General features: G+C 46.9%; 1 protein-coding gene across 5 annotated transcripts in view; it reads right to left on the reverse strand.

Annotated features, from left to right (window-relative positions):
* Window positions 1-17,410, reverse strand: part of ARHGEF11 (Rho guanine nucleotide exchange factor 11) — a 173,290-nt gene that overhangs the window by 78,966 nt on the left and 76,914 nt on the right. For all 5 annotated transcript variants that reach the window (XM_073567075.1, XM_073567073.1, XM_073567074.1 and 2 more), the window contains one exon: window positions 8,962-9,053. In XM_073567075.1, the coding sequence (XP_073423176.1) occupies window positions 8,962-9,053 (92 nt within the window). The remainder of the gene's footprint in view (window positions 1-8,961; window positions 9,054-17,410) is intronic.

Consider the following 17,410-nt stretch of genomic DNA (forward strand, 5'->3'; position numbering starts at 1 on the left):
TAGCAGGGGATCACAGAGGATTCATTTTGTGAGGTAAAATATTTCACTGACTGTTTTTAAACAATATTTTACCTCACAAAATGTATCCGCTCCAATCTCCTGCTGTAATGTCAGTGAAGGAGAGGGACAGCAGACAAGGGAGATAGCACATGGGGGTAGACAGGTCAAAGAAGAGAGCACAGACGGTTGAAGTCAGCACATGGGGAAAGGAGAGATTCACAACGCTGAAAAGCCTGCCCCCATCGTGACATTACTGCCCTCCCGATGCGATAGCATCAGGCCTCCATCTAGTATAAAATAAACAGTAATTTAACTTTGCTTTTCAAATCCTGACCACACGGGGGAGCCACAGTCCACTCTGCAGAGAGTAGGCGACAATTAAGATCACATGAACTGGTTGCTGCCATGCTGTTGAAAGCTTTTTGGCAGGGACTGCAGTTTAGATAATGGCAGTAGCAGTGATAACATAACAGGTTAAACAACCAGCTAATTAACTATGCAGGAGCAGCTGCAGCAATTTGTATTACAAGGTAATTAAAGGGTTATATCTTCTATCCTATCCCACCACCCCTCCAAAAAATAAATAAATGACAAGTTAACCCCTATATCTGCATTCCTTTAAGGGCAGCGTGCACATGTTCAGCCTCAGTTCCATGGTCTATTAAGACTTCTGGAGGGAGCTGACCTCTGCATTCAGCAGTATCATAGACAATAAATGAAGTGGAGGTCATGCCCCAGTTATCAGCAATTTGACATTGTCCTATAGGAGTGAATGGAGTGGGGGTGCAGCTGAATTCACTGAGGACTTTGTAATCCCCTTCTCGGGATGGGATAAACCCTTCAATTACCTTCTATACCACTAGTGTAGATACCGGGAGCAGAGGATGCGGCCGCCTCAGACCCCATGCTCTCAGGGACCCACCTGGAGTTAAGGCCCCGTCACACACAGTGATCTCGCTAGCGAGATCGCTGATTTTGTGACTCCACAGCGATCTCGCCAGCAAGATCGCTGTGTGTGACGGGGATCAGCGACCGGCCCCCCTGCCAGGTATCGCTGATCGTGTTGGATCGGCCAGGGCCGTTTTTCGATCGCTGGTCTCCCGCTGCTCAGCACGCATCGCGTGTGGTAGCGAGAGACCAGCGATCAGCGACGCTGGACGCTGATTTCTAATGTAAACATCGGGTATCCAGGAGTCACCCGGCTCTTAGATACCCGATGTTTACCCTGGAAACCAGCGTGTACGCCGGTTTCCAAGGTAAACAGCGGGTATCCAGGAGCCGGGTGACTCCTGGATACCCGATGTTTATATTGGAAACCAGCGTCGCTGGTCCTGATCGCTGGAGGGGCTGTCTTGTGACAGCTCACCAGCGATCAGCCTAACGATGTCCCAACGATCCCATCATGTCGAATCGTTGGTTGGATCGCTGGGACATCGTTATGTGTAACGGGGTCTTTACTGTCACCTATAATACAATTGAGCCCTGGGGCAGTGCAGGGAGACACAATATCCCTGCACCACCACTCTCTGCTCTGTAGATTTCAGGCTGCTCTAAGTCTGCAGCGTACAGAACAGCAGGCAGGGGCGTCACTAGGCTAACTATCATAGCCGCCTGCCCCAAATGTCTACCCTGCTGCACACAGGCACAAGCGCAGGATTCCTCAGGCAGATGGTATTCCCGTTTGCACATCCCTGTAGCTATACCTCCCTGCTCACTGTTCGCCCACTGCCAGAGATCAGCAGAGAGAGGAGATTTGTATCTACCCATCCTATCTACCCAAGAGGTCAATTATAAAGTGTGGGAACTACTTTGGAGGCCATTATAGAGTCTGGCAGTTACTGTGGGGGCCTTGAAAGTGTGGGGGCTACTGTCAATTTGATTATACAGTGTGGGGGCTACTGTTGAAACCATTATACAGTATGGGTGCCATGATACAGTGTGTGGGCCATCATACTGTGCATAAGGGAACTGTTGGCTCATCATACTGTCTACAGGGGAGCTGTGGGCACATCTTATTGTGTATAGCGGAGGTGTAGGGGTATCATACTGTGTATAGGGGAGCTGTGATTCCATCATACGGTGTATAGGGGAGCTGTGGGATCATCATACTGTGTCTAGAGGAGCTATGGGGCCATCATACTGTGTATAGGGGAGCTGCGGGCTCATCATACTGTGTGTGGGGGGACTCAAGGTACATTATTAAATGTTAAGTGGGCACTTAAGAAGCATAATTGTTATAGGGTAACTCATAGTATTGTGACCGTCAAGGTGCACATGGGTTGTTACAGAATCCCCCAGCACCCCGAATAGGAGATGCATGTATGATAGGTGCAATGTGAGATGCATACCCCTAATGCAGCAATCGACCGGCTGCGACCCCTGGGCAGAGGTAAACGAGCTATCCCACTTCTGCCCTCCCCCCACCTTTGTAAATCCCATGGTAAGTGATCGAGGTGTCACCGGCCACCTGCGGCTATTGTAATGTACGTCTGGCATCTTAATTGGAGCCTGTTATTTACTGGCCCGCCACATATAGATTGTCCTGTCCTCTGTATGTATATATATATATATATATATTCTGAGACCGGTGAGTAAAATGTTGTCACACTGGAAGTACGTGGAGAAGCAGTGATATGTTCCCATGTTACAAAGCCTTTCGAGCCAGCGTCCTTCATCCAGAAGTGAGGAAAAGCAGAGTGGACCTCCTGAAACACGGGGTGGTAATGTAAGAGGTATTACAGCACAGAAGACCCCGTTACACTGGTGGCAGCAGCGGGATATGATACCCCGTCTATAGGAGTAAAGGACTGAATGGAAAATAACTACCAGAAGTTAAAGAGGAATACATTAAAAGACCTGGTGGAAGCTCAAGGGTTAATCGCCAGCAACAAAACAAAAGCGGATTTGATAGCAGCCATCATGGAACACGACAGTGCAGCGCCTCCCAGTATGAACGTGGAAGAGACTGAATTCCAGAGGGAAGTATATAGACTGGCGTTCTATGGCCCAAACCCTGCAGTAGAGATCGTACGAGAGGTGATGGCTGATGTGCGTACTGATCTGAAGGAAAAGATGGCAGAGCGGACCAGGATAGAGCTAGCCAAGATGGAGATGGCAGAGCGGACCAAAACAGAGCTAGCCAAGATAGAGCTAGCCAAGATGGAGATGGCAGAGTGGAGAGAGGAGAGTCTGGGGAGCTCTGGCCTCCGCCCAGGTCCCGTGAGCAGTAAGCCACTAAAAAATCCAGCATAATGCCTTCCGACAGTTAGGGGAGGCAGAGGAAGACATTGATGGCTTTCTGCAGGACTTTGAGCGGCAGTGTGCCCTTCATCAAGTGAAGCCGGAGGATTGGGTTCAGGTTCTGGCCAGCAAGCCGACAGGCCGGGCAGCAGACGCCTATCGCACGGTACCTGATGAGAACTGCATGGACTATGAGCGGCTCAAAGAAGTGATCTTGGCCCGGTATGCGTTGACACCAGAGGCATACCGCCAAAAGTTCCGTGGACTTATAAAACAGGTAACAGATACCCACGCTGAATGGGCCTGTAAACTACGGCGGTCACTGCTACAGTGGGTACAAGGGAGCCAAGCAACCACTGAGGACGTCCTCCAGCTCTTCTTGTTAGAGCGATTCTTTACTGGACTAAACTCTGAGACACAAGAATGGCTTCGGGACAGACGGCCAATGACTCTTGAGGAGGCCGCTCGTCTGGCCGATGAACATCATGATGCCAGGAGGTCTCAGTGGCCAGGATCAAAGACTGTCACTAGGGGCCCTCCCATGGGTCTGGAGGCCTCTAAACCACAGAAGATTGTCAGGGGACCAGCTAAAACCCCGGCCTACCAGAGTCCCCCTGGGGCGCGATGCTACACCTGCCATCAGCTGGGGCACCTGCAAAGACAATGTCCCAACCGGACTCAGCGTACCCAGTGGCCAAAGGCGGGAACGGCTACCGTCAACCGGGCCGCTGTACACTACTACCAAGGCGAAGCTGACCCGGCTTTGGGGGCTAGGACTAATCCGGGGATGCAAGAGATGGAGGAAGTGCTGCATGAAGTAGACCCAGTGCAGGCAGCCCGGGCAGATAATCGACAACAGCATCGACAGGCGGTGTGGGTTAATGGGAAACGTATGCAGGGACTAAGAGATTCCGGAGCAACTTTGACCGTTGTGAAGTCTCATCTCGCTAAGACGACCTATCCTGTTACCACCCGGAGACAAGCTCAAGCTGCGGAAGCGGAATCACACTCAGAGGAGGCCCAGGTGAGACACCCCAGCCCTACACGCATTCCCATGTCCAGACACATTTCTTGGGCCACCCCAGTTGAGTTTAAAAAGGAGGTATTTGAGGATCCCTCATTTCAGGGGTATCGTGGGAAGACACAGGAGGGGAGAGGCGTACTGTAAGGGGAACAGTTTGTATGACATCAGGGACTCCTCTACCGGGTTACAGAGCAACGCCACAGAGGGACGAGCCCCACTATAAAACGATAGCTGGTAGTGCCCAAGAAGTATAGGCAAGAGCTACTGTGAATCTCTCATGACATACCCTTGGCCGGGCACCTCGGCGTCAGTCGCGCCAGGCATCGTCTGACTCAAAATTTATTTTGGCCGGGGGTGACAAATGATGTCCGTTAGTACTGCCAGACCTGTGACAGTTGCCAGCACAGTGGCAAGAGGGGAGAACGCTGCAAGGCCAAATTACACCCCTCCCCATTGTGGAGGAGCCATTTAGCCGAGTAGCGGTCGATCCGATAGGGCCGTTAGCCAAACCCAGTCCGTCAGGGAAAAAAGTATATATTGACAGTGGTAGATTATGCCACACGGTATCCAGAGACGGTTGCATTACCTAACATACTGTCAGACACGGTGGCGGCTGCCCTGCTCCAGATTTTCTCACAGGTTGGATTTCCCCGGGAGGTTCTCTCGGACCAGGGTACCCAGTTTACAGCAGGGGTGACCAACCAACTGTGGAAGCTGTGCGGCGTAAAGTCCATTAGAAGCTCCCCGTACCACCCGCAAACCAATGGGTTGTGTGAACGTTTTAACGGAACATTAAAACAACTCATTGGGACTTTTACCAGAACTTACAGGGACTGGGAGAAATTCTTGCCACACCTCCTGTTTGCCTATCGGGAGGTGCCCCAAGAATCCACGGGGTTCTCCCCGTTCGAACTGTTATACGGGAGGCGTGTAAGGGGACCCTAGACTTAGTGCGAGAACACTGGGAAGGGGAGGGAACCATAGAAGGGATACTTATTGTGCCCTATGTGCTGGAATTCCGGGACCACCTACAGGAGCTGACTCAGGCTGTACGTGGGAACATGCAGGCGGCCCAACAGCGCCAGCGCGTGTGGTATGATCGGAGGGCCAGAGAACGCACCTTTGAGATAGGACAGAAGGTCCTGGTGTTAGAACCAACTAGGCAGAACAAGTTCGAAGCTGCATGGCAGGGGCCCTACCAGGTAGTGGGGAAAATAGCCGACACCACCTACAATGTCGCCGATTGTGACGACCCCAGGGTAATCCGCATGTTCCACGTGAATATGCTGAAGCCCTACCAGGAGCGCCCTGAAGAGGTAGTGGCCATCTGTACACCCGAAGCAGAAGATTTAGCAGGACTCCCCTTGCCTGATGTTTTAGGGGAGAGGACTCAGTCTAAAACATGGGACCAGGTACACTTGGGAAAAAACCTAGGGCCCCGGGAGAGACAGCAGGCGGAGGTGTTGTTGAGGCAGCAACAGAGGATGTTTTCAGAGAGACCGGGGTACACCCACCTGGCACAACACAAGGTTGAGACCCAGGATCAGACCCCCCCGAGACAACCCCCCTTCCGCCGCCGCGTCCCTGAGTCTGTACGAGAAGGGATGCGACAAGAGATACAAGAGATGTTGCGTTTAGGGGTCATTGAAGAGTCAGATAGTCCCTGGGCATCCCCTGTAGTGTTAGTACCCAAGAAGGATGGGACTACCCGGTTTTGTGTAGACTATCGCAAGCTAGATGAGAAAACGGTGACGGATGCGTATCCCATGCAGAGTGTGGATGAGTTGTTAGCCCGGCTGGCGGGGGCAAAGTATTTGACCACCATCGATCTATGCAAAGGCTATTGGCAGATCCCCCTAAGTCCTGACGCCATTTCCAAGTCTGCATTTGTCACCCCGATCGGCTTATTCCAGTTTCGAGTTATGCCATTCGGGATGAAGAATGCCCCTGCGACCTTCCAGAGGCTGGCTGACCGACTTCTGGATGGTCTCCAGGACTATGCTTGTGCCAACCTGGATGACATCGCTATCTACAGCGCGACATGGGATGAGCATCTAAATCACCTCGAGATAGTATTGGACAGGATCCACAAGGCCGGAATCACCTTGAACCCCAACAAGTGTCACGTGGGCAAAAAGCAGAGGTTCAGTATTTAGGCCATTGGGTGAGAAGTGGGATACAGCGACCAGAACCAGCCAAGATTGAGGCCATAGCCAAATGGCCCACCCCACGCGCTAAAACCCAGGTCATGGCTTTTCTAGGGACAGCAGGGTATTATAGGAAATTTGTCCCCAATTACACCAGCATAGCCAAGCACCACACTGATCTGACCCGTAAGAACCTCCTCCGCCAGGTAACCTGGACCCCCGAGTGTGAGGAAGGCTTCCGCCGAGGAAGGACGCCCTCACAAATACCCCGGTATTGGCCGTACCCGATCCAAATAAACGTTTCCTTGTTCACACAGACACTTCTGTTTGGACTGGGGGTAGTGCTGAGCCAAGTCAGGCCGGACGGTCAAGACCACCTGGTAGCTTACCTGAGGTGGAAACTACTGCCCCGCGAAGTAAGCTATGCAGCCATCGAGAAGGAGTGCCTGGCAGTAGTATGGGCACTCAAGAAGTTACAACCATATTTGTATGGACGACAGTTTTCCCTTCTAACGGACCATAATCCCCTAGTGTGGCTTAATCGGGTCTCTGGAGACAACGCCAGATTACTGCGGTGGAGTTTAGCCCTACAACCTCTAGACTTCACCATCCACTACAGACCCGGCAAACAAAATGGTAACGCGGATGGACTAAGTAAATGGTAACGCCGATGGACTAAGTCGACAAACAGAACTTGTACCAAGCCCATAGACTTCGGTCATCCCCAAGTCGATCCGTTAAGGATCAGACTGTGTATGCCGATCGCGTCGCTGAAAAGGGGGAGCAGTGTTACAGAACCCCCCAGCACCCTGAATAGGAGATGCATGTATGATAGGTGCAATGTGAGATGCATACCCCTAATGCAGCAATCGACTGGCTGCGACCCCTGGGCAGAGGTAAACGAGATATCCCACTTCTGACCTCCCCCCACCTTTGTAAATCCCACGGTAAATGATCGGGGGGGGGGTCACCGGCCACCTGCGGCTATTGTAATGTACGTCTGGCGTCTTAATTGGAGCCGGTTATCTACTGGCCCGCCACATATTGATTGTCCTGTCCTCTGTATGTGTATATATTCTGAGACCGGGGAGTAAAATGTTGTCACACTGGAAGTACGTGGAGACGCAGTGATCTTTTATATGTTCCCATGTTACAAAGCCTTTCGAGGCAGCGTCCTTCATCCAGAAGTGAGGAAAAGCAGAGTGGACCTCCTGAAACACAGGGTGGTAATGTAAGAGGTATTACAGCACAGAAGACCCCGTTACATGGGTCATTATTACTTTCCAGGGACAAAATGTGGACACTGTTTTCTAAGGCACTTCCACACGGCATTAATAGTTTCTAGGGGGCAATTTTATTATCTATAGGGCACAAAAGGAGTCACGATTACTATGTAAGCCACCACACATGCACGGACTACCGTCTGTTAGGCAACCCCTGCAGGTGTTGCAGCTATTGTACAACCGGGAGACATGCAGACGTGGTGACTTGAGCATATTTCTAGAGCACGCCGATATGCTGTATTAGCAGTTGAGCATGCTCAGATAACACCTTATGCCAGCATGTTCGCTCATCACTAGTGAGAAGTCAAATGTGTCTGTTGTAATCTCTGCAGCCCAGTCCTGGCTGGAGAAGCCGTCATGTCGGTCTGGGCTAGATGGAAGAGATGGGAAAAGTGGACGACCCCATCAGAAAGAACGTCAGCTGTAAGTCACTAAATATAACTGTGCAAAAATCACTTATGTTCTGCAGCACTGGTATTTACCACTAAATGCTCACCGTATGATGGTAATCATAGTGTTGGCTTTTGCATAGAAAGTTTTCAGTAACAGCGTGATCATCTGCTGTGGTTCCCCAATACCCACAAACAGGGTGCGCCACTGCAGTTGCAATCAGGATTACCAGATTATCAGATGTTTCGTCTCCCTGAGTTGAACCCCTGGCTACACCTCTGGTCTACACATAAATTTTGGTAACACTAAGGGTATGTGCACACGTTGCGGATTTGCTGCGGATCCGCTGCAGATTGGATAAGGATTTACAGTACAATGTTAATCTATGGGGAAAAAAAAACGCTGTGCACATGCTGCGGAGAAATCCGCACGGAAACGCAGCAGATTTTTTTCCGCAGCATGTCAATTCTTTGCAGCGTTTTTACACCCATTCCATTATAGGAATCCACAGGTGTAAAAACGCAGGCAAAATCCGCAGGAAATCCGCATAAAAAACGCACGGATTTTGACCTGCGCAATCTGCAAAAATTTGCAGATTCCGCGTGGTAAAAACTCCGCAAACACCCTTAGACATTTAAGCCCTATTCCCCCCCCCCCCTCAAATCAACTAAGAAACCTCAAATTTTGAGGGGGAACTAAAAGAAAACCCAGACAATTTTTAGCCCAAAATGAAATTTCTTAAACAAATTCCTGACAGTTCCAATAAATTTGGAAGTGTTGGCAACTCTAATAAATCCAAGTATTGATTATGACCAAACTATGGTGATAAATGCCAACTCTTATCAAGATGTTTAAGGTCAAAAGCTTTCATGGCTACCTGTTGACTCGCCGTAGTCCACAGTTTGACGCTGGTGCCCAGGAGACCTTCGTTCTGATGCCCCGTCACTGACAGATGACAGGCTGCTCAACCTGCAAGAAACAGAGAAGAGATGGGTAGTATATAGGCTGACACCATCACCATATAAAATACATATAAAGCCTGACCATCCATTAATGTTAATTAAAATGGTCAATGTAACCCGTTCACACCCATTCATTAGACAATTAAATTATGGGGGGCTTATTTTGTTGTCCCAGAAGCTCACTTATGTCCGCCTCAACCTCACTGCTTTTTGTCTGGCTACAAGACAACTAGCTGCAGCAGCAGCCTTCCCCCTTTCTGATTTATTTTAGTCATTATTTTCTAGGTTTATAAATCCAGAGGCTTGAAATGGGCTAGGAAACAACAGGTGAAAAGAAAGAATTGAGACAAGTTGTACACTAATAACTAGAACCACAATGTTGCCACACAGTGTAACGATTGGCTTTTTGTCCCAGAAGCTTAACCATGTCCATCCCCCATTCTCACTACCCTGAGTTAGGCTGAAAAAAATGGCTGTATTTTAAACATGTCTTCCTAGCTTTAGAAATCCAGAAACTGGTCAAGCAGTAACAAGTGTAGAGAAAGAGAATCAGGACAAGGTGTATACTAATAAGGAGCACCCTAATATGTCCCAATAAAGTAGTTTATTGTCTTGCTGTTCCATTAGTTCCACCATGCCCCCCTCAACCTCAGTGCTTTGTATCTGGCTGCTTCCAGAACCTGGAACTGATCTAGGAAATAAAAAAAGTGTGGAGACAGAATTAGCATATCTTCACATAAAGTAGTTACCGTAAGTGTCCCACCATGTCCCCCCTCAATCTCACTGCCTTGTGTCTGCCTGTAAGACACTGGCTGATGCAGGAACCTATTCCCCTATTTTATTTAAACATTCCTTTCTAGGTTACGATATCCAGAAACTAGTTAGAGAATAACAGGCGCAGAGAAAGAGAATCAGGGCAAGGTGATGTATATTAATAAATAGCAGCCTAATAATTAACTACTAGCTGAAGAGCCTGGCGTTGCTTGGGCATAGTAACTAACTGTGGTTATAACAAATTATAATGATTATATTGCACATAAAAACATTTCACATCATATATTCAACACTACAGATTTGCAACACAAATTAACTAAATGATTATCCAAGTATTGATACACCTCATGCTTCTGCTTTTTACACAGCATCCTCCTGCACCTCACGTTCCTCCTTTTAAGGTCCCGTCTCACATAGCGAGATCATTAGCGAGATCTCTGATGCGTCACCGATTTTGTGACGCAACAGCCATCTCGCCAGCGATCTCACTACATGTGACACATAGCGGCGACCGGCCCTCCTGCTGGATATCGCTGATCGTGCTCGAATGTCCTGGGCCATTTTTTTATCGTCGGCGTCCCGCTGGCCAGCATGTATCACTGTGTTTGACGCCGATGAGCGACCTCGTTGGCGACGCAGAACTCAGGGACGCAGGCTGGAATCGTTCAGAATAGCTGCTGTGAGACAACCCACCAGCGATCCTTACCAGGTCGTATCATTGTCGGGGTCGCCGGTGCATCGTTGAAGAGATCTGCCTGTTTGACAGCTTACTAGCGACCATGTACCGACGCACCAGCGATCCCTACCAGGTCGTATCGTTGTCGGGATTGCTGGTGCGTCGCTATGTGAAACGGGACCCTTAGTATCACCCACAGGGGATATATAGTATAGCAGTATCAGCCACATGGGATATATAGTATAGTAGTATCATCCACAGGGAACATATAGTATAGTAGTATAAGTCACAGGGGATATATACCGTTCCACTCTCTCCCTCCACAGCCACGCTCTCCACCCACTGTCCCGCATTCTCCCTCAGAAGCCCCGCTCCCCATCCACCGCCCTGCTCCACTGGCAATCCCGCTATCTCCCTCAACAGCTTCGCTCTCCCTCCTCGGTCCCGCTCTCCACTTGCCGTCCCGCTTTCTCCCTCCACAGCCAGCCTCCAATGGCCGTCCCGCTCTCCACCCGCCATCATGCTCTCTCCTTCCGCAGCTCCGCTCTCCACCCACCATCATGCTCTCTCCTTCCGCAGCTCCGCTCTCCACCCGCGTCCCGTGTTTTCTATCTGCAACCCCGTTCTCCACCCAACAGTGGGAGGGGCTATGTGGAGTGGGAGTGGCTTGACACATACACACACACATACATACACTCAGCTTTATATACACTGCTCAAAAAAATAAAGGGAACACTTAAACAACAGAACAGAACTCCAAATAAAGCAAACGTCTGTGAAATCAAGCTGTGCACTTAGGAAGCAACACTGATTGACAATCAATTTCACATGTTGTTGTGCAAATGGAATAGACAACAGATGGAAATTATTGGCAATTATCCAGACACACTCAATAAAAGGAGTGGTTCTGCATGTGGGGACCACATCTCAGTACCAATGCTTTCTGGCTGATATTTTGGTCACTTTTGAATGTTGGTTGTGCTTTCACACTCGTGGTAGCATGAGACAAACTCTACAACCCTCACAAGTGGCTCAGGTAGTGCAGCTCATCCAGGATGGCACATCACTGCGAGCTGTGGCAAGAAGGTTTGCTGTCTGTTAGCGTTGTGTCCAGAGGCTGGAGGCGCTACCAGGAGACAGGCCAGTACACCAGGAGACATGGAGGGGGCCGTAGAAAGGTAACAACCCAACAGCATGACCGCTACCTCCACCTCTGTGCAAGGAGGAACAGGAGGAGCACTGCCAGAGCCCTGCAAAATGACCTCCAGCAGGCCACAAATGTGCATGTGTCTGCACAAACGGTTAGAAACTGACTCCATGAGGATGGGGTCTGAGGGCCCGACGTCCGCAGATGGGGGTTGTGCTCACAGCCCAACACCGTGCAGGATGCTTGGCATTTGCCACAGAAACTTACAAATACATATGTAAATAAGGGTTACCTAAAACCGACTTACTGAAAAGAAAAAACCCTATTAAAATATAACTCTTATTAAGTACATAAACAACAATATAAAATTGCACAGATATCCCCTGTTCTTAAGCCTAGCAAAAACTGGGCTATTGCATTGCTGGAAAAAGATGAGGTATTACAGATGAAACCAATCTAACCAGCTGAATCTGCCAATACAATCATCTGGTCAGAAAAAACTCACATACACGTGACTATATACTCCGGCATCATGATAGCCAAAAATCCACGATAACAGGATTCCTCAGATATAATCCGCCTCATCAAATGGATTAGTTTCCACTGCCAGACCGCTCTGACCGATATGCATCTCTCCTGATGAACCTGCAGTAGGGGGAAACGCGTTGAGAGTGTGCGGATTATATCTGAGGAATCATGTTATCGTGGATTTTTGGCTATCATGATGCAGGAGTATATAGTCACAGATAAGTACTGGTATTCTTTATGAATGGGCTTATTGATGATATCTGGAGATTCAAATTAGGGGTATGTGATATATCTAATATCCAAAGTGGCTGTGGTGCCCCTGATATATTACATTTTCATATGTGAATCTAGCATGTTCAATGTGGTTTCTGATTGCTATGATATTTTTGATAATTTGATACCAGATAAGCTTGTTTGTTGCCTACCATTGAATTATCACTTTATAAAGATGGGCAGTTTCGATCTAGGTACCTGCTGTGACAATTAATATACTCCATATACATAATGTAGTGGTTTTGGGAAAGCATAATTTGCTACAATTTTATATCTAGTATCATTGGCTCTATTGTATGTGAGTGGTGTGTATTAATTTGAGTGGTGTGTATTAATTTAGACTGTCTGGACTTTCCACTCTCTCACATCTACTGTATATCTGACTGTATAAATCCATTTTATTACATTCATGAAGATATTCTAAGCAAATGGATACAGGCCATCTTGCCCTCTGTTTCAAATCTTTCGTCTTATAGGATGATATAGGAGATTAGGGACAGCCGTCGCACGAGCGGGGGCGCCATTCACTTATTTCTTAGGATGCCAACCTCCGCACCTAGGTAGGTGTTCAGACAGTCATTTTGCGTAGGGCCAGGTCACTCTTTTCTACACATCGGCTGAGTGAAATTGTTATCAGGTGATAGCACTAAGTATCAATTTTTATATACAGTGTTTCCTTTATGTCCATTCCCTTTTTTGGGTTTTGTTGAGGTTTTTCTGGGCTTATGATTTTTTGCAGTTTTTTTTAACTGCCTTGACTTAGTTTTTTCTGACCAGATGATTGGATTGGCAGATTCAGCTGGTTAGATTGGTTTCATCTGTAATACCTCATCTTTTTCCAGCAATGCAATAGCCCAGTTTTTGCTAGGCTTAAGAATAGGGGATATCTGTGCAATTTTATTTTGTTGTTTATGTACTGAATAAAAGTTATATTTTAATAGGATTTTTTTTCAGTAAGTCGCATTTGCCACAGAACACCAGGATTGGCAAATTCACCAATCGCGACCTGTGCTCTTCACGGATGAAAGCAGGTTCACACTGAGCACATGTGACAGACGTCACAGAGTCTGGAGACGACGTGGAGAACGATCAGCTGCCTGCAACATCCTTCAGCATGACCGGTTTGGCAGTGGGTCAGTAATGGTGTGGGGTGGCATTTCTTTGGAGGGCCGTACAGCCCTCCATGTGCTCGCCAGAGGTAGCCTGACTGCCATTAGGTATCAAGATGAGATCCTCAGACCCCCCTTGTGAGACCATATGCTGGTGCTGTTGGCCCTGGGTTCCTCCTAATGCAGGACAATGCCAGACCTCATGAGGCTGGAGTGTGTCAGCAGTTCCTGCAAGATGAAGGCATTGAAGCTATGGACTGACCAGCCCATTCCCCAGACCTGAATCCGATTGAGCACATCTGGGACATCATGTCTCGCTCCATACACCAACTTCACGTCACGTTGCACCACAGACTGTCCAGGAGTTGGCGGATGCTTTAGTCCAGGTCTGGGAGGAGATCCCTCAGGAAAACATCCGCCACCTCACCAGTACCATGCCCAGGTGTCGTAGGGAAGTCATACAGGCATGTGGAGGCCACACAACTACTGAGCATCATTTCCTTGTCCTGAGGCATTTCCACTGAAGTTGAATCAGTCTGTAATTTGATTTTCCATTTTGATTTTGAGTATCATTCCAAATTGATATCTCCATGGGATATTAAGTTTGATTTACGTTGATCATTTTTATGTATTATTGTTCAACACATCCCAATACGTAATGAATAAAGATTTGCAACTGGAATATTTCATTTAGTAATATCTAGGATGCAGTATTTTAGTGTTCCCTTTATTTTTGTGAGCAGTGTATATAGATAGACTAGCTAATGATCTTGTTGTTCCAGCAGTTCCACTATGTCCCTCCTCAACCTCTGTGCTTTGTGTCTGGTTGTAAGACAACTGGCAGCAGCAGAAACCTTCTCTTTTTTAGTCAAACATTCATTTATAGATTTAGAAATCCAGAAACTAGTTAGGGAGTAACAGGCGAAGAGAAAGACAATCGGGGCAAGGAGGAATATATTAATAAGTAGCAACCTAATCATAGAATCGTAGAGTTGGAAGGGACCTCCTGGGCCATCTGGTCCAACCCCGTGCTCAAAGCAGGATTCGCTAAATCATCCCAGTCAGATGTCTGTCCAGCCTCTGTTTGAAGACTTCCATTGAATGAGAACTCACCACTTCTCGTGGCAGCCTGTTTCACTCATTGATCACTCTAAGGCTGTGTGCACACGCTGCGGATTTTGCTGCGGTTCCTCAGCGGTTTTGGCCGCTGCGGACCCGCAGCAGTTTCTGCTGCGGTGTACAGTACAATGATTCCCTATGGGAATCAAAAACCGCAGTGCAGACGGTGCGGAATTTTCCGCGCGGATTATCTGCGGTTTTCAATCCGCAGAAAGAATTGACATGTCAATTCTTTCTGCGGATTCCCCTGCGGTTTGCCATCTCCTCCATTGAGGAGATGAAAAACCGCAGGGCAAAACCGCACAGCAATCCGCAGGTAAACCTGCGGTTTCACCTGCGGATTGTACAAAATCCGCGCGGATGAATCCGCACCTTTTCCGCAGCGTGTGCACACAGCCTAACTGTCAAAAAGTTTTTTCTAATATCTAATCTGTGTCTCCTCCCATTCAGTTTCATCCCATTGCTTCTAGTCTTTCCTTGTGCAAATGAGAATAAAGTTGATCCTTCCACAATGTGACAGCCCTTTAGATATTTGTAGACAGCTATTAAGTCTCCTCTCAGTCTTCTCTTTTGCAAACTAAACATTCCCAAATCCTGCAACCTTTCCACATAAGGCAGGGTTTGCAGACCGGTCACCATTCTGGTCGCTCTTTTCTGAACTTGCTCCAGTTTGTTGATGTCTTTTTTAAAATGTGGTGCCCAAAACTGGACACAATATTCCAGATGAGGTCTGACCAAAGAGGAGTAGAGGGAAATAATGACTTCACGTGATCTAGACTGTAAGCTTCTGTTAATACATCCTAGAATTGCATTTGCCTTTTTTGCTGCTGCATCACACTGTTGACTCATATTCAGTCTGTGATCTATTAGTATACCCAAGTCTTTTTCACATGTGCTGTCACTTAGCCCTATTCCTCCCATTCTATATATGCTTTTTTCATTTTTATTGCCCAGATGTAGTACTTTGCATTTCTCCCTGTTAAAAACCATTCTGTTAGTTGCTGCCCACTTCTCCAGTTTATTTAAATCTTTTTGAATCCTCTCTCTCTCTTCTCTAGTATTAGCTATCCCTCCTAGCTTTGTGTCATCAGCAAATTTAATCAGCAAAATTAATTCCCTATAGACTAGTTATTCATTTTGCAGGTCCAGCAGCTCCACTATGTCCCCCTCAACATCAGTGTCTGGTTGTAAGACAACTAGCTGCAGCAGGAACTTCATCCCTTTTGTTATTTAATGCAAACATTTTTTTTAGGCTTAGAAATCCAGAGTGTGGAAACATGTTAAGGAGCAACATAATTATTTAAAAAAGAGAATCAGGAGAACCAATTACTCTCTCTCTAATTGGGCTGGTTCTCATTTTTGGCAAGAAACATGCAGAGATTTCGAGAATTAAGCAGTAATGAGTAATCAATCATCCCACTCCACATGACAGTCTACAACAGCAGAAAATCAAAGCAAAGTTCAGTGATGAAGATAGATTGGCATCCCACCGCTTTCTTATTTCAGCAATCATTTACTCTGAAAGTGAAAGTCGTGAAGTCATAAGACTGATAAATATAACATTACACGGCGTACTTCAAAGGGAAGGAAATTGAGAGGAAAAATACATTATTAATTAACCACTAGACCTTAGAAATCACGACAGCAGAAACTTGACAGCACGAGATTTGCAAAATTCAAGCAGTTACACAACACAGACGTTGTAGATCTACATATTTTTTTGCTCCATAGGGGACAGTGCACAAAGAATAATATGCACTAAAGCCTGCAACACATTAAGGGGTCTTGTTGGAAACCACAGGACAGAGTCCCTCAAAATAACTTCATCTCAGGGAGCTAAGAAGTGAAGAGCTATGAACACAGTCAACCGAGGCAACAGGTCAAGAGGTTTGTCCTGGGAGAAGGAAGCCCATCATGCTTGGTAGGTTGCCTCCAAAAACTTCAACACTATTTTAGAACCAGTATGGATTGTGGGGAGGTTGTAGCTGGGCTGAAAGTGCAATGAAGAAAAAGAATCAAATAAAGAGGAAAAAAAAGTTGAGGGGGGTTGAAAGGGCTATGGGAAACCTAAGGAGAACTTGGGTGATGCCCAAATCGAAATGGCCCTTGACATCACCCTTGTGACCTCCTGGGAACTGGTACGATCTATAAGATACAGTACCAGATAAGTGAATAAGTGCAAAAGTAATGTCAATTGTTACAGAACCTTAGCTGCAAGACCAGAGTATTTATTACATGTAGTCTAACCCCTCCTGGAAGTCTGTATGCACATGCAGTAGCAATGTCACTCACATAAAGAGAAAAGAAAAATCAGTAAAGTCCCAAAACTACTGAAATACTGCCCCTTTGTACAAGAATATAACTACTATAATACTGCTCCTATGTACAAGAATATAATTACTATAATACTGCTATGTACAAGAACATAACTACTATAATACTGCCCCTTTGTACAAGAATATAACTACTATAATACTGCTCCTATGTACAAGAATATAACTACTATAATACTGCTCCTATGTACAAGAATATAACTACTATAATACTGCCCGTTTATACAAGAATATAACTGCTATAATGCTGCTCCCTATGTACAACAATATAACTACTATAATACTGCTCCTATGTACAAGAATATAACTACTATAATACTGCTCCTATGTACAAGAATATAACTACTATAATACTGCTCCTATGTACAAGAATATAACTACTATAATACTGCTCCTATGTACAAG

Source organism: Dendrobates tinctorius, unplaced genomic scaffold (assembly GCF_039654945.1).
Source record: "Dendrobates tinctorius isolate UK_male_01 unplaced genomic scaffold, ASM3965494v1 ptg000019l, whole genome shotgun sequence".
In the NCBI taxonomy this organism is placed as follows: domain Eukaryota; kingdom Metazoa; phylum Chordata; class Amphibia; order Anura; family Dendrobatidae; genus Dendrobates; species Dendrobates tinctorius.